Below are 27,074 nucleotides of genomic sequence, written 5' to 3' on the forward strand. Positions count from 1 at the left end.
TGGAGTATAATTAAATATTAGAAATTTCTGGAGGTCGGACTGCTTTTTAGGACGTTTTTGGCAATTTTGTATCTTTCACAATTCCCCCATTGTTTGGTCCAATTCAATAAATTTTTGTAGCTAAGGGTATCAAAATCAAATTTCGGGTATAGTCCCTTTCTTGACATTGCCTCTTAATTTCTTCATATTTTCACAGTAGCTTTTCCCCTATTTATAGCCCCTGTGGGGCCAATTGCCTAACCCTGCGGGAAAATCACCTAACCTAACTTAACCTATAATAAACTATTAAAATACGACGAAATGCCCCTTAAGAGGCGTTGCCACAAAAGAGACTATACCCCAAAGTTTTCCATATTTCTAAGAGATTTTCATATCTGTAGATGAAAGGATAAGTATTTTTTTTTATTTTTTACAAAGTTCTTTATATCTTTGGATTTTATAGCACAATAAATTTTTTTGTGGATTATAATATCAAAAAAATAAAATCTCTCGTTGTTCCAAGCATCCAGTATGTAATTTACTTTGACTGTCATCACACAACCTACAAGAAAAAGGATTTGTGACTTTTTCTACCTAAAATATATATTTATTTAAACTAATGCTCTTTAAATCTTCTTGTCTTTATTCTTATTAATTATTTTTGTGCTTTGCTACTTATAGATGTTGTCATACAATAAAGAAATATTTAAAATCAGTTCTACATATTAGGTTTATTTTTGGTAAATTATTTCCAAAATGAGTGTTTTTATCTCCCCCCCCCAAAAATTTTTTTTTAAGTGGGTTATTCATCCTTCCTGCTGAGATTGTATAGCATCCCCTTCCTCCCATAAAAAATGTTTTGTGGTAGGGGGGGGGGGGGGGGTGGAAGGTAAAATTATCTTCTGTACTTTTTTTCGAAGATGATTTCTAGCTCCCTTCCCTTCGGTCATTGCAGGGTGGGGAGAAGAGAGGGGGGAAGAGATGGGGGATATAAATGGGAAATAGGGATGGGGAAGAAAGGATAAGGACTAGAAGGCCCATAATCAAATAATCCCACCCCTTAAAACGCCCTTATTTAAAATTAGTATATATAATCAAAAATTTTACAAAATCTTCAAAATGCCCCCCCCCTAGACAAAGTGCTTCGCACGCCACTGGTTGTGATAAAATTCCCCCAGGGAGGAAGGGAACATTGGACTGTAAAAACTAAAATATACTAGCATCCAAAATTTTCTTGCCAATATATCTTAACCTCAAAACTTCTATTGAATTTTGATTGGTTGGTTACAAACTAGTATTGCCCAATAATTAAATCTACAGATTAGTGTAATTTAATATATAATCACTGGAATGTATATAATTTTTGTCCATTGTCTTATCCCTTAATATCCCTGAAAAGCCACCAATGAAAATATCATTGATACACAAACCACAGTCGAAACTATTAGTGTTTCTAAAAAGCGAAAGATTTATGGAAAAAAATTAGAACATTTATGTAATAAGATCTTTCATTGTCTTAACTTAAAACTTTGACTAAACTTTTATGATACTCTAATGATTACCAGCGGCTAGGTTCTAGAGGCCTCCAGGGGCAATTGAGTGATTCGTGGAGGGGAGTCGAAAGGGGAGGGGGTAGTCTTACCTCTCCACTTTACATTATATTTCTAAAAAGAAAAAGTAAAGAAAAAATTGGGAGGGGGAAATGAGATTTCTATCAAGGAGCGATTTCTCTTTTTCTTTGGTTGGTGAAATTACCCTCCTCCGGACCCATGAGAGGTAAAAATCAAGACTTTTATTCAGCAAAAAAACTTTTTCTTACTCTTTTTCTTGCTTATTTGTTTATATTTCCATAATACTGTTTTTAAAAGTTATTTATTGTCACCTAAAATCTTGCTATTAACTATTATCACGCGTTTATATATGTACATTAAAAGATGCGATATTGATTTTTTTTCTTGAATTTTCCCTACGGAAAAATTGTATCGCCTTTTCGCGGTCAGTGCATTTGAAGATTTTTAAAGTGTGGCTTGTTTATAGCGAGTTGTAAGTGTGGTTTTATTAAATCAAGTTGTGAAAAAAAACACATTTTATCAACAATATATTTTGTTACACTAACTAGCTTGCTATTAAAACCAGGTAGTGCGGGGAAACTAGGCTGAAAATTATACTTGTACCCAAACTTTAATATGCAAGGTCTCTCATTTGTTGGCTTAAAAAGTTTGAGTACTTTTTTTTTATAAATTCAGATTGGTTGTTAACAAAATTAACTGTGTCTCAACTTTTCAACCAATAATAGTAATCTACAGAAGTTTTTTTTATCATTATTAAGTATGTTCATCTGCGATATGCATATTCGTTATTTATTGAATTTGTATGACTTCAATTAATTTCTGCTAAATAGAAACCAGTTTTGATGAAATAACATCTCTTGTATGATTTTAAAGAATTGTCCACAAATATGCAAAAAAATCATTTCATTAAACCCTTTAAGCCCAACAAAAATTTACTTCATCCAATTATTTTTCATTTCTTGTGTTCGATGACAATCATATCTAAAACTGACTATAAATTAATATAAATTTTTGCTTTTTTTCTGATAAAATAAATATATGAAATAATTTTGTAAATAAGTCATCATATATGTAATTTTTATTGAATATTACTATAATTATCCATTGCTAGAGACAAACATATGCAAAAAAAAATAGAACAGCGAAAATAAAAATATAATTGCTAAAATATTTTTTTTTCTGCCATTTCAACTAAACATTATCTAAACCTAGTATAAGGATAAATTTTAAGAATTAATTGTTTGCTTGGTGTCGTTGTCTCTTATTTTTACTTATTTTTGAAAATGCATGTTTCTGTATAGCCCTCCAAGGTAAATCCTGCGAGGCTTTCTCAGCCATCATTATGCAAAACTTACCTAAAATTATATAATTGAAATTTAAAAAATAAATATATGGATGGCGGTTGGTAATTCAAACCTTGGAAAACTGTATATTTTTTGTGTTTTAGAATATCAGTCCCCAATCCCACCCTGTATTACATCAGGGAGGGAGGGGACATTGGTTTTTCAATTATACTTGAACTAGCGGTTACGCCCCTAGAGGCCTCTAGGGGCACTTGAGGAGGGGGGAATTGAATTGGATAACCCAATTTCTTAATTAGATTTTATAAGAAAAAGTAAAAAAAAATTCTTGGGCGGGATTTTTTTTTTGGGGGGGGATTTTTTCTAGGGGCGATTTCTCTTGGGAGGGTGGTGGTACCCTCCCCCAAAATTGTTATAAACCTTCGAAAGACCTAAGAGAAGCTACCCTGTAAAGGAAAACCTGATCAGTTCAGCGGTTAGCGAGATCCTTCGGTACAGACAAACAGACAGACATCCTGTTACTTTATTATAAGGATTAAAACTTTTTTAACACGCTCTCTGATTTGACGGTTTAAAACTTTGGGTACTCTTATTGAATTTTTATTGGTTGGTACAAAATAAAAGTGTCCTGAATTTCCATTAGTAATTTTTTATTTTAAAAGAGGTTTTATTTTGGTTATCATTATTGGGTATGTGTATCAAATTATCATTCGTTGTCTTATGCCTTAAAATCCCTGTATTATATGCATGATGAACAATAATTTTGTGTTTGACCGTGAATAGATATTTTTTCCCGCACGACCCTGTCCATGACACTGAGGGTGGGGGTGTGGCCAAAAAACTACATTTGAAAAAAAATTTACACATAAAAAATTGTAATAAAACTTTTAATATCAAAATTTTTTTATTCATTAATATGTTTTTATAATGCCAGGTTAGTGGCGTGTAAAGACCTTTGACAACGGGGTTGAACTCAATTTTCATTTGAGAGTGGGCGTTGAGACCCCCTGTGCCCTTCTGTCCTCTCGCACGCGTAAGAATAAGGCAATTTTGATTCGTTGGTACAAACTATGAGGGTCCATACTTCACAACCAATAATTTTAATATAACAAAGGGAAAGGTTCATTATCGTCATTGGGATTGTGCAATGTCTTATCTAAAAACTCTTAAGAATAATAAACAAAAAGTATTTTCTTGCAGTTTTATAAAAATTTCCACTGACATAACATAATTCACTCACACAAACATTTAAAAGGACACTCCAATACCTAAGTTTCAACCCAATGCGCGGCATTAGCAAAAAATGTGTCTTAAAATAATGGACGGTAAATGTATGTACATGCCCTATGATACTGAACAAAATTACCAATTTGAGATTAAGATTATTGGTTAAGATGTTTGAAGACTGCAAGTTGGAACTGCAAAGAAGAACCATATTTTGTTATAGACATTTTGTTACTTTACTATAGGGAGAGTAATATAAAAAGTACACGAAATTTTTATAGAAATAAAACTCTCCGAGATTCCCTTAGAAAACATTCACAGTCAGAGTTTCACATCAATAATTTCTAAATATTTAGCGGGTTTGTAGAATACTTAAAAACGTTAATGTCACAGTAGGATTTGTATTTTAAATTGTCTGATATAATATTGTAATACAGCTGCTATAACAACGATAGAACTAATTTATTATTAAGATATTAGGAAATGTTTTTATGTTGTTAATTATCAAATAATTTGATTGGATAGACAGTTAATTCTAAAATAATTGACAATTTATATTTTACTAGCGGCAGCAACCATTGTATCTAGGGTCATTTGTAGGGGAAGAAAACCAGCCTTGAACAAACTTACAGTTTTAATTTAGAAACTAAATAACCTAAAACCATCCCAGAATTACTGCGAAGTGTATCCAAAATAGAGAACTCAATCAGTTTAGTGGTTAGAAAGATTTTAACAGACAGACAGAAACCACATCAATATTAGGAATAAAGGACTCAAAAATAATTTCCTTTGTCGAAAAATGAACCGATGGCGTGTCTGCTTTCTAAAGACAGCCAATAATACGCAGTTATTATGACAAGGAGAAAAATGATTGGTTAATTTAGACTCAATATTAAATTATGGGCCAATCACGTGTCTGCATGTTTAATGACATCTAATCATAGGCTGTTATTTTGACAAGGAGAAATGTGATTGGTTAATTTAGACTGAAAATTCAAACATAGACCAATCACGTGTCTGTTTGTTTAAAGACATCCAGTAAAAAGCTGGTATTTTATTAAGAAGACACGTGATTGGTTCATTTTAATTGCAAGTTAACAAGGATGACAACATCCATAAAAGCGAAGCTCTGAAATGGAAGGACAAACGAACATTAACACTTGTAGATTGTCAGAACTGAATTAGCAGAATATTAATGCATCAGTACAAACAATATTTTAAGAAAATTTGTTGCAAAACTGCATAAATAGATGATACTGTTTAAGGACATACTTACATTTTTGGGACTTGTTTATAGAGATGCTTCGCTTATAACATTGTACCTTGTTGTAATAGGAATCAGTTTTTAAAAAATCAGAAGAATCGGATAATTTTAACATACAAAAATTTGTTGTCAAAAAAGTTAAACATCGACATGTTTAAAAGTGACGTACGGACATTCTGGTATTGTTTATAGAGTTGCTTAATTGTACCTAACTACTATAGGAATCATCATGCAAAGTTTGGAATCGATAGGACAATTCTAACCTGTTTAAATTAACGAAAAGAGCTAACTCTCTGTGACGGACGGACGGACGGACGGACGGACCGACCCTTATTATAGAAAAGCTTCGCTTTTAAAAAGTTGTATCTCAGATTTTTCTACTTTTATGTAAATGGTTAAATCATCTAAAATTTGTGACAAAAAAATCGTCCAATGATGATATATCATATTTTTATTAATTTTTAAAAAATTTCAAGTTTAAAAACTGTAAAATGCAACACCAAATTTCTTATTTACAATTTCATGTAAAGAAAAACTAACAAAAAATTTGCATAAATTTCAATAATGTTTTATTTTTATGCTTGAATAAATTTAAATACATCTTCACTGACAAATAAAACAAAATTTTAATATCTAAATCTTATAATGTTGGTATGTATTTCTCTTTTTTATACTTTCTTTTAATCTTAAAATTTGTATTGTTATTATGTCAACGTAAGTATAATTTCATTGGAAAGTCGATAGTCTGTCAGAAAAAAAACACTTTATTAAAAGCGAAGCTTTTTTATGATTTAGAATAGCTGTCACTATTGCTGCGTGTATGTAGAAATTTTACGTTAAATTATCTTTTTAAGCATTAACAGTAATTATAGGAAAAAACACGCAAAGTAAATTAAAAACAAGGATGACAACATCCATAAAAGCAAAACTTGACATATTAAATAGTCAGACAAACGAACATTATCCTTTTAATGAAGTAAAAGGATCTCTGTCTGTTTGTCTGGCTATACCGAATGATCTCGCTAACCGCTGAACCGATATGGTTCTATTTTACAATGTTAAAAATCAAACATTTTATAAAAGTCTGAACAAATATTTCTATAAATCAACCCCAAAACTTGAATATGGATATTCTTACATTTAAAGACTTGAATATAGAGTTGCTTTACTTATTATAGTATACCTCATTGTTATGGGAATAAATATTCCTGAAATCATGAAATTGCTACACTTCCATTATTGTACAAGTGTTTTTTAAATAAGTATAAAAAAAGTAGTCTTATATTGACATTTTTAAAAAGTTTTTATTTAAACTTAGGCAATATTAATTAGATTTGTTTGTACATGATTTTAATCAAATACAATCTGTTCCAATAATGATTTTTATAATTTGCGCGCAATGTTTATCTAATAAATGACATGAATCATGATATCATGTACCATGGACCTACAAAGTCAATACATATGTCAAACTTCTGGCATTCTTGATATCATAACTATGTCAACAAGTAGCGAAGATACTCTACTATTAGTGCAGTATGTATTTTAGATCGTTAAACACCTTTCCCTTTTATCCAACCCCACTGCAAAAATACCTCCCTCTATTCTGGAACTATGTCCTTTCATAATAAGCATTCTATTTTAAAGTTTTATATTCAGAAAAAGAACGCGTACCAACTATCCCGATCCCCAACAAGGACGAAAAGTTTCTCAAAACAGCCTTTAAACTCAGAGAGAGAGAGAGAGAGACGGGACTATGGGCTATTTATTACACTAGTTCCCAAAGTTTTATAATACGGTTTTCTTACTAGTTGGCTTAACAACTTTGGGGAATTTTGATTGTTTGATGTTGAGTGTACAATCGTTTCAACCGCTAATTTTAATATTCAAGGGGCTTACTTTGTGTATCATCAATCAGGATGTACATCAATTTATAGGCCACTATCTTATCCCTTTAGATCCCTTTCTTGTAAGTGGTCTTAAAGGGACAAGACAATGGACTTTAATTAAAGTGATCTACATCCTCAAAAATAATAAACAGAATTACCCTTTCTATGATTAAACGTTTGGACACTAAAAGTATGAACAACCAATTACGATTTCATAAAACTTTCGGTATTAGTATAATGCTCCCTCCCTTTCTTTTATGGCTTTTATGGATATTGTCATCCTTGTTAGGGGCCAATGAGATTTAATTTGCAAATGACTCAAAAACAAATAAAAACCGTATGGTTGTATATTTTTAGGCCTTTTGCTTAAAACACGAAAAACAAATAGATAAAACATTACAACATCAATAATTGCAATAATCGGTGTTCATCTTTTTTAGCTAATCTTAAAGTTTTAAGACAGCCACCTGTTTATTTATAAAAGCAAAGCTTTTTTATATATATTCAACATTTTTAACTTGGTACAATGATTCCTGTTATAGTGAGGTACCATTTAGAAAGCATTGGAAATTTTCAGAAAGTCCGTAGTTTCATTTATAACGTGTTGATTTGAAGCATTTCTACAATCAATTCCTAAAAATGTAAGTATGTCATTTAACTCAATCCTATCTTTAAGAAATTCGGCAACAATTTTATATAAAATTATAAATCTTTATTTTTAAGTTTTACACTCTACAAATGTTAATGTTCTTCTGTCCTACCGTCTGCTTTCAGACCTTTGCTTTTGTCTTCCTTGTTAAGATGTAACAGTATAATATCGTAACAGCTATTTTTCATGTTTTGTAGAGGTTTAAGTGATCTTAAGTATCAGATTTGCATCATACTTCAATAAAATTGGCAGAGTTATAAAACGTCATTAATTGAACATATGTTTCAAAAATCTAAATTTAATCTATAACATACATGGAACCCATAATCATAAATTAATATATGAAGTTATAACTCATAACTACCCATTATTTTAATTTATTATATTACTGAAACAAGATTGATAACATCCAAAAGAAGCGAAGCACAAAAAAAGGATTGGCAAATGGACAGTCTGTCTGTCTGTCCGTCCGTCCGTCCGTCTGTCCCTTAAGATCTCGGTAACTACTGAACCGATCGGATTCTATTCTTCAGAGTATATACCGTTTGGTCCTGTGGTGGTTTTAAGCTATTTTCTTGGGGGTTGGGACACCCCCAACCCCCCAAAAAATGAAATCCCCCCCCTCAAATAAAAATTGGGGGGGAAGAGTATGAATCGGAGCACCAGAATTTCTTTCTATTTTTTATTTTTTTAAAAACTACCTCATGGGGCGAAGCCGTTAGTAATATATAATGTGCTTAGCTTTTATGGATGTTGTCATTAGATATAAGTCTGAGAGTTAAGACCACTACAACATTTAAAACAATGCCGTTCTATGTAAAGTTGATGTCACCAAAATAAAATAAAATTATCAAAACCGAAGCTTTTTTTATGTGTAAATAGGTTCGGTTAACGTTAAACACATTGACCTTCTGTTATAAAATATGAAGTTGATAATCTCAAAATTTATACTTTATAGTTTAAGGAATCTACGACTGTTTGCAGTAGTAACATGACCAAATCGGAGATTAAATCTATGTAGAATGGAGAACGTACAGACGGACAAATATTAAATCTAGCAAAGCTTCGCTCAAAAAAAAGTTGTATATATTATTTATCTAAAAGTAGCCTTGAATGTATTATGTAAAATTTCTGATCATAATTCTGTCAACCTAAAGCCCGGGGCAAGACATTTTTAACCACTACATTTAGATATGGTCTAGATTTTACCATTTTTAGGAGCGAAGCTACTCTGAAATTTCTACCATCGTTTAGTGAAAAAATAATGTTTAAAAACATACTTACATTTTTAGGATTAGATTATATAGATGCTTTGCTTATAATATTGTACCTTGTTGTCCCAGGAATCATTATTTCAAAATTATATGAATAAAGGCAATGATTATAAAGTTTCTACGCTGTCTTAATTGTAAGTAATAGAGGAAAAGTATTGTTTGAAATCGATAGGACAATTTTAACATGTCTAAATTAAGGATAAACCCTATCCGTTACATACTGATGTAGTTGGACCTGTCATAACTATGTAAAAGCTTTGCTTTAAACTAAAATTGTGATTGCATGAAGTGAGTTATTTAATTCTTCATTATTTCTAATTATTATTACTATAATAACTTCCTCTATTCTTATCATTATTTTAATGATATATGATGCTGAAAGAATAGATGAAAATATCATACAAATTAAATTTTCATAACCCTATTTCCAATTTATTTCCGCAGGATAAAAACCGGTTTTAAGCAATGACAGAGAAACCTATAGAGAAATTTTCATGAAAACGTAAACATAGGATTGGCCATTTCAATAATACATTATTTTGAGTTACTTTTAGATTAAACATTTCGAGAGAAAAAAAAACAATTTTAACCTATCGCTGTTTTTTTTTATAAAGAATTTATTTATTCGTATTCATTCGAATCCGGTGGATAGGAACCGGTTCTCATCCATACGAAAAAACGATTTCTAGCATCGTTTTATATCCAGCTTTCTAAGAATATAAAAATGAACAATCATAAGATTAAAACCAGTTTTTTTAGCAGTTGCCTTCGGCACCTCGGGGCTAAAAAACCTGGTTTTAATCTTATAATTGTACATTCTATGTCCGCGGAAAGCCGTTTATAATACGATGCGAGAAATAACTAATACCACCCCCCCCCCCCTGGTCGAGTGAGTCTGCCAATTATGAGCTGAAATTGTTTTACAATTTCATCCAAATCCTAAAGGCCTAAAATGTTAATTTTAAAACAATAAAATATGCCCCTGAAATATAACAAGGATGATAATATACATACATAAGTAGCAGATAATACAATCAAATTCAATGTTGAAAACTGATAAATTGGTTATAAAGTCGAGAGAATATTGAGAAAACCCACTTCATAAAGTACCGTCTACGTTATTTTTCTCCTATTGGGTAATGTAATGCTTAAAAGACACACATAGGAATCTTTACAATAAATTTCAGATGCCTATCTCATAATGTAGCAAAATAAAACAAATTTTCTAATATTTTTCTTGACGTACAAACGTAAACTAATTCACTAACAAAAATTATCATTCTATGCTAAATACCATCTGAGTTAACCGCATTACCCTCCTAAGACGGCCGTACGTACAAAATTTGTTGAATGGTAGCTTTGCTACAGAAATAGTTTTCTCCTAAATCTAGTTTTTAAGCCGTCAAAATAAATTGTTAGACATTTATTAGGGTGCTATAAGTTGAAATGCATATAGCGAGGATAATCTTTAACTTGCCTTTATCTAGGTTCGTTGAGAACATATAATATTTCTTATCAAAACCTTCTCTGGACCAATGCTATACTTCTCTATCTATCTGTTTACGAAATCTTATTGTATATATGTACATATGTAAAAGTGCTAAAAGTGCAGTAGATTTGGTTTAAGATTTATGTCGAATCTATTGCGCTTAATGAAAGTAGCCATAGCTGACATTACGATGATTATGTTGATTTAATAGCTTCACAAAATAAAACAGAAAAGAAATAGTTATATTACAATGAACTAATTTCCAAACAAATATAAAAACAACTACAATAGATCTAGCTTATAGTAATTTCTTAGGAGAAATGGTCGTATTTGTACTTGCTTTGTCCTTTATAGGTTGACATTTATTGTCTAGAATAGAATTTTAACTATGCATATGGAGGGATGGGGCATTAGGTTGTTCAAAACTCTATAGTCCCCAAAGTTTTATAATAGCGCTTTCTTATTCGTTGGCTAAACAACTTTAAGAGCTTTTATTAAATTTTGATTGTTTGTTTGTGTCAAACGCCGCAACCACTAATTTTAATCTACAGTAGGGGTGATTTTGTGTATCATCATTGGGGATGTACATCAATTTATCGGCCATTGTCTTGTCCCTTTAGATCCCAGATGCATATCTCATATCTTAGGAGAAATTAAGTTGATAGTATTGTAAACAGAATGATTAAACAGCCTTTTCCAAACATATGTTTTTTGGTTTATCTATAATATTTGTTACTTAAATCAAATTATTAAATCATATCAGATTAAGTTTGACCAATAAAACAGAATAAGCATAATATAATTTCAAAACCAGTGCAAAAACGAAGTATAACTATATTTAAAATGAGCATACAAACGTTGTTACGCTATCAAGCTGTACCTAAATCTTTCAAGAATAATCATGCCAAGTTTGAAGTCGACAGGACAATTCTATCATTATTAATGATTACCCAAAACGGACGGATGTACGGACAGAGTTATCAACTCTAATTACAGCAAAGCTTCGCTTTTAATAAAGAAATACTTACGTTTTTACGCCCGGATAACGAATCACTAATAAAACTGAATTATATGTTATCAAACTTAAAAAAAGTGTACTTTTTAAATAATTCACTTTTATAAATCACCAATTTTATTGCAAACCATGATCACAATTTAGACAATAACACAATATGTAACATGTCCCATGTTATTCTTGATAATAAATAAAACAAAATGCATGCTTTATTAGCGCATGAGAGATACAGTTTACGTGCGTATGTCTCAAGAGTATGTTACGCGCGTAAATGGGAAATGCGCGAATTACGCACCAATGTTCCGTTTGGTGTTCGGTTTGATCGTTCGAGGTGGATGGAAAATCGACAACATACAAAAAAAAACAATATGAACTTCTGGTTAACAAGGATAAATGGACATTATATTAATGAAATTGGCATCCATAATTTTTTTTAATGTTCGACTGGCGGCTGGACTTAAAAAAAAACTGTAATTGCTGCGAGACTATAACTTTTGTTTTCAATTAGTTTGTAAGTTGTTGAAAAGCTGTGGAACGGCTATCTATTCAATTGAGCAGTTTCCTGTATAGTTTCTAGTCGATCACTTAATACCCCCTTCTCTTTTTCTGAAATAGAAATAAGGAGTGGATAGGGTATTTTTTTTGTTTGTGTTTTTTATAGGTTAGGTTATATTGGATGCAGAATAGCCTCGCAGGGGTTAGGCATAAAGAAATAAAATAACTCCCCCCTCATTTTCAATAAAAGAAAATAAGGGGGGACTCGGTGAGGTGTCTGGCAGTAAAATGAAAAGGTTCTCTTTTTCCTTTTAAAATACTATTTGTGATTACACTTTATTATTTAAGGAAATTTATTACTTGTAAGTTATTAATGTCATAAGTACAAACCTGTCAAATTGTTGATGGCATATTTTTGCCGGTAACTAGATCAGAAGTTCTCAGAGAACATTCTTTGCGAAGGCGCCATAGTGTGAACTATATATCTTAAAAGTTTAAGATTTTTGTACCAACAAGTAATACAGATTTTGAGCCTAAATTCATTTATTATCGGACAAAATATTATTTTACTTCTCCGATGGTCAGAAAAAAACAGATCATAATGTAATAGTAACTTGTATAAATAATATTGGTTTCATTTATACCGTAGACAAACTGTTCAAGAAAAAAAGTAATTTGATGCTTATTTAAGTTTTGGTTAGGTTATAAAATTATCTCCTTAATTAAGAAATGACAACCAATCAGATTAGTAGTCTGTAGGACTAGAGACCCACAGGATCCGAAAATTGAAAATAAAGGGGTTGGGTTTGGTGGTTAAAAATCAATAAAAAGGCAAAAAAGAAATAGTTTCCATGAACTTGGGACACAAACCTCAACAAATTAAATTGAATGAAACCAAATTTTTAAGCGCCACCAAATAACAGAGGGTCTAAAGTTCCTTTAATTCAACTATCTATGTTTCTAAGGGGAGGGATGGTGCAAGTGTTTATGAATTTTAACCAATAACAGCATTTAGGATATATGATAATTCTGAGAGAGAGCGTTTCGAAATTTTGCAGGGATTTAAAGGGATAAGACAATGACTGATAAATTGATGTACATCCCCGATGATGATACGCAAAAACCCTACTTCTGTAGATTGAAATTAGTTGTAAAAACGTGTGAACACTCAACTTAATGAACCCATCATTCAAAATTCTCTAAGGTCCCCAAAGTTGTTAGGCCAGCGAATAAAAACTTTGGGTACTAGTGTAATAAACAGTGCATTGTCTTTTTGTATGGTTACTTTTTAAAAAAAATTATACAAAAAATTTGAGGGATGGAAGATTGTATTTTACTTATCCTAGGCTTTTAGTTCATCTTTTGTTTTTGCTATTTACATAAAAAAAATTCTTTGTTTGAATGGACATTTTATATCTCGTAGACGGACGTAAGTTTTCTCGACCATATGGTGTTAATAAAGTTACTCTATCTATCTATCTTTCTATCCATTTATCTATCTATCTATCTATCTATCTATCTATCTATCTATCTATCTATCTATCTATCTATCTATCTATCTATCTATCTATCTATCTATCTATCTATCTATCTATCTATCTATCTATCTATCTATCTATCTATCTATCTATCTATCTATCTATCTATCTATCTATCTATCTATCTATCTATCTATCTATCTATCTATCTATCTATCTATCTATCTATCTATCTATATATCTATCTATCTATCTATCTATCTATCTATCTATCTATCTATCTATCTATCTATCTATCTGTCTATCTATATATCTATCTATCTATCTATCTATCTATAGTGGTGCATGATTGTTCTAGTATTAATTTTTGAGGCATTTTATATCATATCATATGCTGTTTTAAATCTGTTCTGTTACTTAGACAAACACACACATCTACACATACATACACAGTACACACATCCACAAAAACTAACTCACACACACACAAACGGAGAAAACTTTCACTACGAAACGCAAGTTCGGAGCCAGTCAATAGAAGTATTAAAAATTAGTATGAAAATTAATTGTTTCACCACAGAAACGCAAGTTCGGAGCCAGCCAATAGAAGTATTAAAAATTAGTATGAAAATTAATTGTTTCACCACAAAAACGCAAGTTCGGAGCCAGCCAATAGAAGTATTAAAAATTAGTATGAAAATTAATTGTTACCCCTTTTTCATTCTTATTAGATAAAGCACATCGACTAGACGTTGGAGAAGTCTCGAGTTCGAATCTCAACATAAACCATATCTTGAAAGAAGACAGCTAAAGAATGCTAAATACGACAAGGATTTCCAGGTTCAAACAATCAAATGATTTGTTGCATTAAAAATTGGGATGTTAGTTCCTTTGTATCTACCACATAGGTCTTCCTTTTTCGACTAACCCCTTTAGAATATCTAGCAGATATGTTTTAGCCTTCCAATCGCCTTTTTAAAAAAATAGGCCAAATTTTTCATTTTTAAATTATAACGAAATCCTAAAATATAGGATTTGAAAAATATTTCTTAATTTATAAAAACGTGACTTTATGTAAAAAAAAGATCATTGTTTTTATTATAAATGTTAATCACAAAGCTTTTACTATCTCTTAAACAAACTTATCAAAGGTTAGTAAACAAATCATATTATTTATATGTTTTTAAATTAATCTATTTCTAATAATTTTTAAAAACAATTAAAAGATTTAGTATTTAGTTTTTTTTAGTTTATGATGCATATTAAATTGTTTTCTAAATATGCAAAGCATTTCTATAGATACAGTGTGTTTTTTATGAGATCTTTTTTAAAAGCAATATAACCCCACTTATAGTTATCAGAATTTAATGATTAATAGCCTTTTTTCCTCGTTTTTTAAAACAATTAAAGTAACATCAAAAAAATATTTCAGGGAAACTAATTGGGGGGGGGGGGGGGGGGGTAATTCCTCCCCCCAAAATAAAAATCCCTATCAAAAAGATGTTGACGCGCTTCGCGCGCATTTTTACTACTAAATATATAATAGTATTTCATTATTAGGTAGGTACCTTTTTACATTAGGGATACAAAAATTTTGAGTGGGAAAAAAATTTACCGCTGCCAACAGATTTCAGGGGGGATTATAAAAATAATGCAATACGTCTATATTTTAAAAGGTTTGTTGAATTTATTTTTAATTCTTGACAAGGTTGCGTGTTTTTATTATTAAATTTGAATATAAGAAATAGAAGTTTTAGGAACCATAAAATAAAAATCCGTAAGAGGGCAGATTTATGTATCGTATTATTTATGGTAGAGTTGACATATTTCTTCAAAATCGTTCTTAACCTGTCCTAGGATAATATTTAGCTCTCTAAGACTTCGATGGGCTTAGCAGTTAGCGAGATCTTTTGTTCAGAGAGTTTTTTTTAGTTTTTTTCTTACATGAAAGAAAGGGTTTGCCTTATTGGACATTTTTAATTCCCTCTATGTCAATATTTTGCTTTAAAATTTATAGACAAAGATATTTATAGGAGCTGTTGCTCTTTAAGGAAAGGTTGATCTACTGCTCTCTCGACCCGTGAGAAGCTTTCCTTAAAATCAAACCAAATCAATCAAGAAGTAAGCGAGATTTTTGTTATAGACAACCAATTCATAAATTTAAATCTAAAAGCTTGCTTTCAGACCAAGCGCAATCTTGTATCTATTTTTTTTTTGTAATGATGGAAATAAAAAATATCTGGTTTCGCTTTATTAGTTACCTAATAAAATTTATTCCATTTTATTAAAACGAAATAATGCAATGTTTTTAAGGATGTTAATTTTTTAAAAATCCTTATCTATAGAAGAAAAATCCTTATCTTTAGAAGAAAATAAGTATTCAACTTATGACAATGTAATGTAATAACAAAAAAAGTTTTATCTTTTTCATGACGCTAGTGGTAAATTTGAAAAACAAGAATGATACTGTCCAATAATTAATAATTAATTGGTGTATCTTTTTCTCAAAGTGCCATGTGAGCTCAATTTCTCTTTCTCAAATCTCGATTCCTTATTTTTTCAATATACTAAAGTAACAGGATGTTTGTCTGTTTGTTTGTCTGTGTGTCTGTACCAAAGGATCTCGCTAACCGCTGAACCGATCGGGTTCTCCTTAACAGGGTAGATTCTCATAGGTCCCGGGAAGGTTTGTAACTATTTTCTGGGAGGGTATCACCACACTCCCAAGAAAAATCGCCCTTAGAAAAAAATCCCCCCTTTTCCATGAGAGATCACAAAAAATTGAAATTTTTTTTATGTTCTCAATTTTAGAAAGAAAGTTCAACGCAAACATAAGCGTCACACGCAACATAGACATATTTTAAATATAAAAAAAAACATTTAAAGTGCCACTAGAGGCCTCTAGGGGCGTAGCCGCTAGTTTTTTAAATAAAGAAAGAGGGTATTTTTTTCTCCACTGTCTTACCTCTGCGAGTTTCTAACCTTGAGGAACTTCACCTGGCCTAAAAAAAACACAAAATCCCCCCTTTCCCCTTATTTTCACAGTTTATTTTAGCCGGTGCCTTCGGCACCGCGGGGCTAAAAAAACTAGTTTTAATCTTATAATTGTACAGTCTATATCCGCGGAAAGCCGTTTATAATACGATGAAAGAAATAATTAATCCAAGCTAACCAAAACATGAGGGAAAGAAAACTAATAATAAAATACAAACACTTTTATGTATGACTGCGATGAGAAAGGTTTATCTGTAGAGTAGCTTCTATACTCTAGTGTATCCTCAATTTTCTTCTACAAATATGATATTTCAAATTTTATCGCAAAACTTTTTTGACCCTATAATTCATGAAATCCGTATAAAATAACTGGATGTCAACCTTTCTGTCTGTTTGTACCGAAGGATCTCGCTAACCAAAGAACCTTGGGGCGTAGCTTGTTACATATAATAAAGTAACGGATGTTGTATGTTTGTCTGTCTGTACCGAAGGATCTCACTAACCGCTGAACCTATCTGGTTTTCCTTAACAAAGTAGCTTCTCATGGGTCCCGGGAATGTTTATAACTATTTGAGGGGAGGGTACAAAGAGAAATTGCCCCTAGAAAAAAATTTGCAATCCCCCCCAAATAAAAAAAAATTTTAAAAATATTTTTTGGGGGATTCAACTCAACCCTCCCCATGTGCCCCTAGAGACACCTAGGGGGCATAGCCGCTAGTAACAGGTAAAGAAGTATTTGAAATTTAAAAACTATAGAATTTTAAAGAAAATAATATACTGAAGTTTACTTTTTAATTTTTTACATAAACAAGCTAAACGTTTATCAAAATTCATTAGAATTCTTTAGAAACTATGTTGCTTAAAAATTAAGAGATAAAGATAAAAATGAAGAAAGAAAAGGATATGAAAATATAAGTTTCTTATAGATTTATGATGAATAGTAAAAATGTTCTTTTTCATTTAATTTACATAGTACACTTATAAACTTTTTTAACCAATACAACAAATTATTTTTATACAAAAATCAAAGTTGGGAAGGCTATGGTGGATTAATACTGAAATAAGAGATTGTGTTTTTTTTCCTTCACAATTCTACTTTTTTTTTGTAAAATATTCTCCTTCTTTGAAAACATCCTGCTTTAACTAAAAATCAAGGATATTCTTAAAGAGATAATGTTTTCTAAAAGATAAGAAATGTTATTTTAACTTCATGTTTGGTCAAAACAGATTAGTTCTCTTCAATATATCACAAGGAAAAAATATTTAATTGGAACACAGTAATTGTGTCTGACTGATTATGACGTAACAAAAAAAAATTAGCCAATGAGAGGCCGTTATTGACCAATGGTAAAATTTATAGTGGCCTCTCATTGGCTAATTTTTTTTTGTTACGTCATAATCAGTCAGACACTATTACTGTGTTCTTTGATGGTTATAATTTTTATGTTAAAATTATCTTGCTTAATGCATATTTTTTCAATAATTCATATATTTTTAAAGTTAAGGTAAAGCATAGAGATCTAAAGGGATTAGACAATAGCCGATAATTTTATGTAAATCCCTAATGATGGTACATAAAATTACCCATTCTGTAGATTACAATAAGTGGCTGAAACGTTTGGATACCCAACTTAATAAACCAAAATTTAATCAAAGACCCCAAAGTTGCAAAGCCAATGAATAAGAAAAGAATATTATAAAAATTTTGGAAACTAGTTTAATAACAGCCAAATGTCCCCTCCCACACGGCGGCTCGCTCACTTATAGAAATGGGAAACTTATAAAAGTTTTACTCAACACATGAAATCGTAACAATTTTCATGAGAAATACGCATTTTATAAGGCATACAAAACGCTCTAATTTTCGTTCTATTTAACGTAATTTTATCATTTTTTTTGCTGTTTATTTTATTTTACATATACTTTTATCATTTTATCAAAAAAAAAATTATCTTTTTTCATCATTTTTTGGAGAAATTAATGCTTAAACTAAGGGTATCTTTAGACGCAAAATTGACGCACTTAGAATAAAAAATGCGTATTGAGTACAAAGGGGGGATAATTTCAAGTCATGAATGTTCTAAAGATGTCTTTTTTTCCATAAAATTTTAATGTTTAGTCCACCCCACGTCACCCCAAAAATTATATATCAATTTAGGAAGATAATTTTTGTAGAATAATTACAGAATTTACAACGTTATGGACTCTGAAAGTATAGTTAAGATCAAAGGCGTGCAAAAGGTTGGTATAGGGGTTGTTTACACCACCCTTGTAAAATTAAGGGGGATGGATACACCTCCCTAGGTTTTCACCCATGTCCACCCTCTTGACAAGAGCCTACACCCTCAGATACACCCCTCTATAAATTCCAAGGGGGTGTAAAGGAAATAAATTTACACCCCTTAAAATAAAGTGGGGTTGGGGGTGTTTAAGGAGGGTGTATATAAGCAAGTCACAGATTCAGATAATTATATGCTATCTATTTTTAGATAAATTAATTACCAGACTTTACTAAAATAATCTTGCAATATTCTGTACAACTGTACTGTACAACTTTTAATTAGTAAATTGGGACATGAGGAAGCTTTCATACATATGTAGGGGGGGGGGGAAGTTAATGCAACCATCCCATAATCAATTAATCCAAATTTTGTTATGAAAATTGGCATGTGTAATCCTTGGTAGGTCTGTTTTTCAAAATTTAACAAAAAGTTAAGCTTAAGGGGGGGGGGGTTAAGGCAACCATCACGTAATCAATGCACAAATGGCACTGTTTGCTCAGCTGTTTAGCCGTTTTTGGGCTATTTTCAGGGCAAATCCATAAATAATTATGTAGGAATCATCCATTAGGGATAGGTTTTAATGGGTGCTGAGCTGAAAAATACTACCAAAAATAGTGGCAGCTGGGTAATGGCTTATAAGGATATAAAAAATTGAATATTTATATGGAAATAAACTTTTCTTAATTAAAATTATCACTTTATGTCATGGACATATTACTAAAAGAACTTTTTTTAATTTCTAGATTTCGCTGTCATAACAGCGAAAAAACTGCCAAAAATGGCTGAGAACAGCTGTCAACAGCCAAAAGTATATATTGTAGATTAAATCATCCCGCCCTGGAAAAATTTTGATAAAAGTTTTGCCCCCAGTAAAATTTGGTTGATTTAAGCAAAAAAATGACCCATGCTAAATATTTTTCTGTGATGCAATAATTGTGACCTTATGAGCACTGCAAAGTTTTTGAAATCTGCCAAAAAAATTTTTTTTTTTAGTTCTTTTGTGTGATCTCAATTTTAAAGATTTTTACAAAATTTAAATTCTAGTATGTCAATATAAACCTGAAATTTACCAAAAAAATGGAGCAGTCTCAATTATAACATATGAAGGTGTAGCAAGTAATCTGCAAAGTCAAATTCCATTTTTGCAGAGTTTTTCTTACATAACTTAAAAATAAAAATTTTAATTTGGTTTTCATTTAGATGCAGTAACTACTGTAACGAGGCAGTTTTAAAATTTTAGCTCAATATTCAATCAATTTTGCTCACCTTCCAACACTAAACCCCCTTTATTGATAAGAAGACCATTAATTTTATTTGGGGTTTCCCTCAAAGTTTTTACACAGATAGTGTTAGTATTTATAGTAAATTGTGACCTCAAAAATTGTATTATATATATTTATGCAATTTTGACTTTGGAAGATGTGACATGTCTAGGGTAGGTTTTTTTTTTTTAAAACATACTTTTGCTTTAATGTATGTTAAATTATACCAATAACCATATTTTAATTTTCAGTACCACCCACTTAACAGCTAGAACTGGCTGGAAACAGCTGGGAGTGGTCAAGAGTATGATGAGTAGATAGGGCTTTTGATGTGTCTAAGGGTAGGTTTTTATGGGTGCTGAGCTCAAAAATACCACACAACATACATATGGCAGCTTGCTAACGGCCGCAGCTCAGCTGGGAGCAGCCAAGAGTAGAATGAGTAGATAGGGCTTGTGACATGTCTCTAGGTAGGTTTTTAACAGTCTGTGTATCAGCCCCAGCTGCCAAATGGATGGACCCCCACTATTTATAGTAGTATTTTTGAGCTTGGTACAAATAAAAACTTACCCCTAGACATGTCACAAGCCCTATCTACTCTTCATACTCTTAGCCGCTCCCAGCCATTTTCAGCCAGTTCTAGCCATTTAGCAGCTGGTACAAGAAATTTTAAAAATGGATATTTAAAGCAAAAATATGTTTTAAAAAGTTGATTCCTATGTAATTAATGATAGTTTTGCCCTGAATATAGCCCAAAAACGGCTAAACGACTAAGCCGCCAGCTGTTAGCCATCACTTTTCCAACTTTTTGTTTCATTTTGGGAAAATAGATATACCAAGGATTACTCATGCCAAGTTTTGTAATGAAATTCGAATTCTAAGTGCAATTTGCGCATTGATTACGAGATGGTTGCATTAACCCCCCCCCCCCCCCCTTAAACTTGAATTAATTCCTTTAATGATCTTGATAGATATATGTTTATAACTTTTAACATATTTTACAATAGTGCTCAAAGTTAATGTTGGGAGGGAGATATATACCAATCCTCTTTTTATAAAAAAATTTTGAAATGTAATAAATTTCTTATGTAAAGTAGTTTTGATAAAATCTTAATAAAATAACCCTTGATTTTAGTTTAAGGGGGCTGTTAAAAGTCATAAGTGGGGTGTCAAAAAATTTAGTTGTTAATAAATTAATGGAATATAACCTGATATAATAAATTTGAAACATATTTTTGATGTACAAAGAGATTTAAGGAACATGTATTACACTTTTTTTCATAGAAGAAATTGAATAATTTTTTATTTGTTTATTTTCAACACAAGGTTATTTGTGTATCTCTTGGTGCAAGATACCACCATATTATTAGTTAAATCTAATTTTTTATAAATTAAGTGAATCAGTCTGTTAGACCAAGGGTAGAAACTCAGCAGATAGACAGACAGACAGGCAAGAAGAATTATCAAAGTTTGACTATAATAGACAATTAATTACATAAAATCCAATAGAGAACCTGTGAATGATCAGACAGACGGAGGGATAGACAGACGGACAGACAGAGGGACAGGTAAATAGTAATAGACAGTCTTTGAGGCATTAACAAATTACAATTAGGCTATGCTAGATGATTCATTGAAATCCAAAAGAGAGGCAGTTAGACAGATAGACAGACAAGTGGTGGGACAGACAGACAAAAGGACAGACAGACAGAGGGACAGACAGACAAAACCCACAATAGAAAAGAAATTTACAATAGTTTCTTTTTTCGATACTCAAGGCCCCCCCCCTCCCCCACTCAAAGGGGTTTATTATTTCTGAAAATCAATGAGTGACTTCTCAGCATAATAAAATTGAATATACTTTTTATTTCATCAATTTATCTTAAATAGAACAAAAGTTAGAATCATTTTATTGTCTACAAGAAATATGCTTTGAGTAAAAATCAACCTAATTGTCAGTAAAAACGTTATATTTATGCATATTTACACAGTAAATAAATTTTAAAATTGTATTTTATTGTAATGAATAACTTAAGGGGGTTGTATGAATTATCAAAAACCTAAAAAAAAACTAATTTAATTAAATTAGTCCAAGTAATGATTGATTTAGTACAGCACATATGAATATGTTGTCAATTTCCTATCAGAGTCGCAGTGCCCACTCTCCTGGTAAAGCAGTAAAGCATAAGGGTTACCAACTATGAGAATTAAATTATTTCAAAAACATATGTATATTTAGACAAGAGTTACGTAATTAAAAATCTTAAATTCTATTATTTTCAGACTAAAATGCGTTCCCTGTGTGCTGTATTGTTATTTGCTGGTTTGAGCTCTGCTCTCCACATCTCTGCCCCCATGTCCAAGGCTAAGGTAATAGAGATAACCTATGGCTATGCTGTATAAATCAGCAAATAGGAGAATACTAAAGGTACATTCAAGACATCCGATTGGTTGAGATATTTCACATAAGGGCATATTTTTTTCATTTCTTTCACATTATGAGTCAGCTATAAATAGCCTTATAGGATAAAGCTTCTCTAGGGTAAATTATTTCAAGTAAAAATATCTTCTTTCGTATAATGAGAAGCGTATGACAAAAGATATAAGTTAGTTATGAATAGTTAAATTTCTTAGAATAAAGTTAGCTTTCTAAAAATTTCGTCGCCCGCATCTCGTATATTACACAAAGTCACAAAGGTTTATGCCTGCAAAAATTTCTTTACTATTTGGACGAAAAATGGGTCAGGTGGACTATCTAGGTATACTATGTTTATTGCTATGGTATTGATTCAATTATTTTGACTAAGAGATTATAAGACTTTTCATTATTGGTTTAAAATTTCCATGACACACAAATACTGATGAACATTTGCAGTGAATCCAATATTAGAAAACTTACTTTTTATATCCCTTCTTTTTTATTCAATGCCTTAAAACTACAAGCAAACAGCTAATAGAGAAACAATGCACTCTATTTATCAAGCTTATTACACATCTATAACTGAAACAAATTAAATCTAATGTATCTAAAGTCTAATTAAAATTTTTAGCACTCACATGACATATATTTATTAAATGCTAGAGAATAGGACAATCTTTCTTAAGAATTTCAAAATGATTTATTTCTAGATGGAGGAAGTTTTTGGAAAAGTAACTTGGGACAAAAATGTGAAGACTGATTATTGTAGCCAGTGTGTTGGTAAGTATTTTATGGTATGACTTCAAAACTGACTAATATCCGCTGGACTAGAACCGGTTCTTAGCTATTCTACAAAATCATGTATCGTATCAAATTATAGACAATTTCCAATCAAATTAAAATAAAAATCCACACCAGTTTAGTTAGCCTCTAGGGGATATTTCATTTTACTAACCATTAAGCTTTTAATACTTGTTAAAGCCTTGTACTTTTTTTATATTTTTACTTTTCAACAATAACTCCAGAATTTTAAACCTTTATTGCTTTACTTCTTCACTTTCTTCACCATTAACCTTTATAAATTCCATTTCAGAGGTTGAGATTTCCTCTACTGGTGGTGCTTCCCAGTACCAAGAAAACAGACTTGGCAGGTGATAACACATTTTAATAGAAATCATTTGAAATGTTTGAATTTCAATTTTACAGCTTAAAGCATTGCTTATAATTTTCATCAAGCTTTAAAATGTATCCATAAAAGTTTTATAAACTTGTAAACTATATTTTCAGATAAAAATTGTTTCCTTTTTTAGCATATACGCTATGATTTTCCAATAATTACAAAATTTCAGATACACAGTTGCTGGTGCTCTTTGGGAGAACATGGTTCCTTTCTTTGAGTAAGTTTTTTTAATGATTCTGAATTTACAAGACCCGCCATTAAAATCACTACCTCCAAGCCCTTTTAGTAGATTACAAAACCAACTATTTAAAATATTTGAGCCTTACTTATAAAATACATTTTTTACTCAAATAAAATTTTCAACTTAATAATTTTGAATTAACAAATTGTAAACTATAATTTGTAATCTTTCAGGGCCTCTAATGGTCAGCTTTTGACCCCTGGACCCTACTCTAACCCCATCATCTACACTGTTATGTGGATTGTATCTGGTAAGAACCTTCAATGATTCTTACAGTAAAGTATGATAAATGCAAGTCAAATACTTATTAACACAATGGAAGTATAAATGATACTTTCCTAGATATGCAAATAAAATATATTGTGGAGTTCCAATATATTTGTCTGTAGCTTAAGATTTTGATAATGTGGTTTTAGGCTATCTCTTTTAAGATGTAGATCTTGGGATGATTTTAAGATATGTTAATATTTTATGATTACCATATCTTAGAATACAGACCCCCTAGATGCTAGGGATAAAGGTGTTGGTACTATATCTTTAAAAAAAGACTTTAATTTTTAGGTTAAAAAATATTTTCTCTTTGTTCAGAGACTCTTGGTGGTTTCAATGCTGGTCTTCAGAACAAGTTCCATGTTGATGGAATCAACTGCCCGTAAGTCTTTAAAACAAAATATTTCACAGATTTATTTGATTGTGCTTAATAATCTATTTTTAAAATATTAAAGCAGCACAGTAATTTTTTATAAGTATATTCAAAATTCCCCCTTTATTGAATGTTGAGTAACAAATGATTCATTGATATGACTTCAAATCCGACGAATTATAACTGGTTCTAAGCTACAATCATGTAACATATCATATTGTATACTATTTTTCATGAATAATTAAAATCACTAAATCAATATCAATTTAGATGGCCTTTAATTCAACTAAACTGGAGTTTATCTTGTAATTTTTCATATTGCTATCCATGGAAAGCTGTCTATAATACAAAATGTGATGAATAACTAATACATTAGTAGTTTTCCATTCTGTAATTTGATTCTTTATCAATTAAAATACAATAAATTGTTTTCCCATATCGCTTCAAAACTGATAAAGATCCGGTTCTCAGCCATACTGAAAAATGATGTCTAGCATTGTATTATATCCACTTTTTAATCATATAATTGTACATTTTATTTCCATGGAATAGTTATTTCTTACATCGTATTATAAACGGCTTTAATACGATAACGGATATAATACGATGCTAGACATAGTTTTTTTCGTATGGATGAGAACCGGTTCCTATCCACCGGATTCGAATGAATACGAGAAAGCTTTTTATAATATGATATGAGAAATAATAATTATTTGTTTTTATCTAGATGGGAATTTGAGGATGGATGGGAATATGAGCACCAGTTCCAGTGGACCATTGATCCTACTCTCAGAGTAAGCATCTTTTTCACAATATATCTCTAAAAATATAAAGCCATGGTTGAACTACACCATGAGAGAACACAGTAATAGTTTCTGACTGATTATGACGTAACAAAAAAAAAATAGCCAAAGAGAGGCCACTATAAATTTTACCATTGGTCAATAACGGCCTCTCATTGGCTAATTTTTTTTTGTTACGTCATAATCAGTCAGACACTATTACTGTGTTCCCATGAGATATTAAAATATATGCACTTTATTAGGAATTTGAAAGGTAGATTAATTTAGCTATTAACAGACAAAATCATGGCCATAATTAGTTTAAGAACCCAGTAAAAGTGTCTGACTATGACGTCAGAAAAAATTAATAATTAACCAATGAGAGACCGCTATATATTTTACCATTGGTCAATTACAGTGAATACTGGCTTCTCATTGGTTAGTTGTTATTTTTTTCTGACGTCATAGTTCGACACTTTTACGAGGTTCTTAGTTTAAACTTCCCCATAAAAACTTTAAGATTTATCAGTTAAAGTTCAATTAAAATTAAGACCAACAACAATTATGCATTGTTACCAAGATGTTAATGTTAATTGCTACCTAGATGTAATTCAATAATTCAACATTGCTAAAAGTAGAATTATATAAATTACATGAACTTTAGTTGATTGTTTAATTTTTTAGGTCAAGTGTATTAGATTCAGAGATGAAGAATAAACAGTTGATCTACATTCATTTGTGATAATGTCATTTTTTTCTTTTCTATCTTTTAATGTAATTTAACAAATATGTAAAATAATAAAGGCAAATAAAACTTACTTAAATTACTGATTTATTTTCTTAATAAAACAAATAAATTGAACCTTATTATTCCTGAATAAAGATATTATAATATTAAGAGTAACTTATCTTTACAAAGCTGCAGCAAAGCAACCAAATTCATACTAAATAGGCTTTCAAAAAAAATTTAGATTTCATGTTAGAATCAGATCACAACAACTTTAAAGCTATTATAAATTGCTTGTATGCACATTTTTCCACACATCCTTATAAAAAAGTAACTGAGTGTCTGTCTGTGTATATCGAAAGATCTTGCTAACAGCTGAGCTCATAATATATAATTCTCTTTTGCAATGTAGATTCTCATAGGTTTAGGAAAGGTTTTTAACTATTTTGGTGCAGAGTACCACCACCCTTCCAGTAGAAAGAAAAATCAATCCCCTCAGATTTTTTTTTACTTTTTCTATTAAAACTAAATTTAAAGTATTTATTATATGTATAAACACATTTAATTTTTTATCTATTTATTTGTGGAATACATATGTTTCTCTATAAAAATAGATCATCAGTTCCAATTAAGATGTATAAAATAAGAGTTAAAAAGATATATGTCCATGCATTTTGAATCCTAGGGGAAGGTCTAGAGGCTAAGCTACTAGTTATATATAAAGACATTGTATTACCAGAGATAATTACTAAAAAATTAAACAGAAATTACTGGTTAATAAGGTTAAAACCACAAAAGTACTATTTGCAAAAAGTGTTAACACAACTTCTAGCTTTTAAAGGCATTCAAAATTTATATTTTAATAAATTTAAAGGATTCACTAGAAATGTATTTTTGGATGAAAATTATAGGTCAG

The 27,074-nt window shown here is 30.7% G+C and overlaps 1 protein-coding gene across 1 annotated transcript; it reads left to right on the forward strand.

The window, feature by feature from the left end:
• Positions 1-22,395: 22,395 nt before the first annotated feature.
• LOC145305529 (uncharacterized) lies at positions 22,396-26,258 on the forward strand. Its single transcript, XM_080147167.1, has 8 exons — positions 22,396-22,536; positions 23,296-23,365; positions 23,679-23,736; positions 23,935-23,982; positions 24,180-24,256; positions 24,595-24,658; positions 25,377-25,443; positions 26,116-26,258. Exons 1-8 carry the CDS (start codon positions 22,456-22,458, stop codon positions 26,146-26,148), a joined length of 498 nt encoding a protein of 165 aa, XP_080003293.1. The 5' UTR covers positions 22,396-22,455; the 3' UTR covers positions 26,149-26,258.
• Positions 26,259-27,074: the final 816 nt, after the last annotated feature.

Source organism: Acartia tonsa, chromosome 14 (assembly GCF_053477335.1).
Source record: "Acartia tonsa isolate MP-2025a chromosome 14, ASM5347733v1, whole genome shotgun sequence".
Classification (NCBI taxonomy): domain Eukaryota; kingdom Metazoa; phylum Arthropoda; class Copepoda; order Calanoida; family Acartiidae; genus Acartia; species Acartia tonsa.

What these genes read in the sequence shown, in the direction of transcription:
- LOC145305529 (XM_080147167.1), top strand. Translation starts at nt 22,456, where the DNA reads ATGCGTTCCCTGTGTGCTGTATTGTTATTTGCTGGTTTGAGCTCTGCT. An exon ending in AACATGGTTCCTTTCTTTGA is followed by an intron (nt 23,983 to 24,179) that starts GTAAGTTTTTTT and finishes GTAATCTTTCAG; the next exon opens with GGCCTCTAATGGTCAGCTTT. An exon ending in GTTGATGGAATCAACTGCCC is followed by an intron (nt 24,659 to 25,376) that starts GTAAGTCTTTAA and finishes GTTTTTATCTAG; the next exon opens with ATGGGAATTTGAGGATGGAT.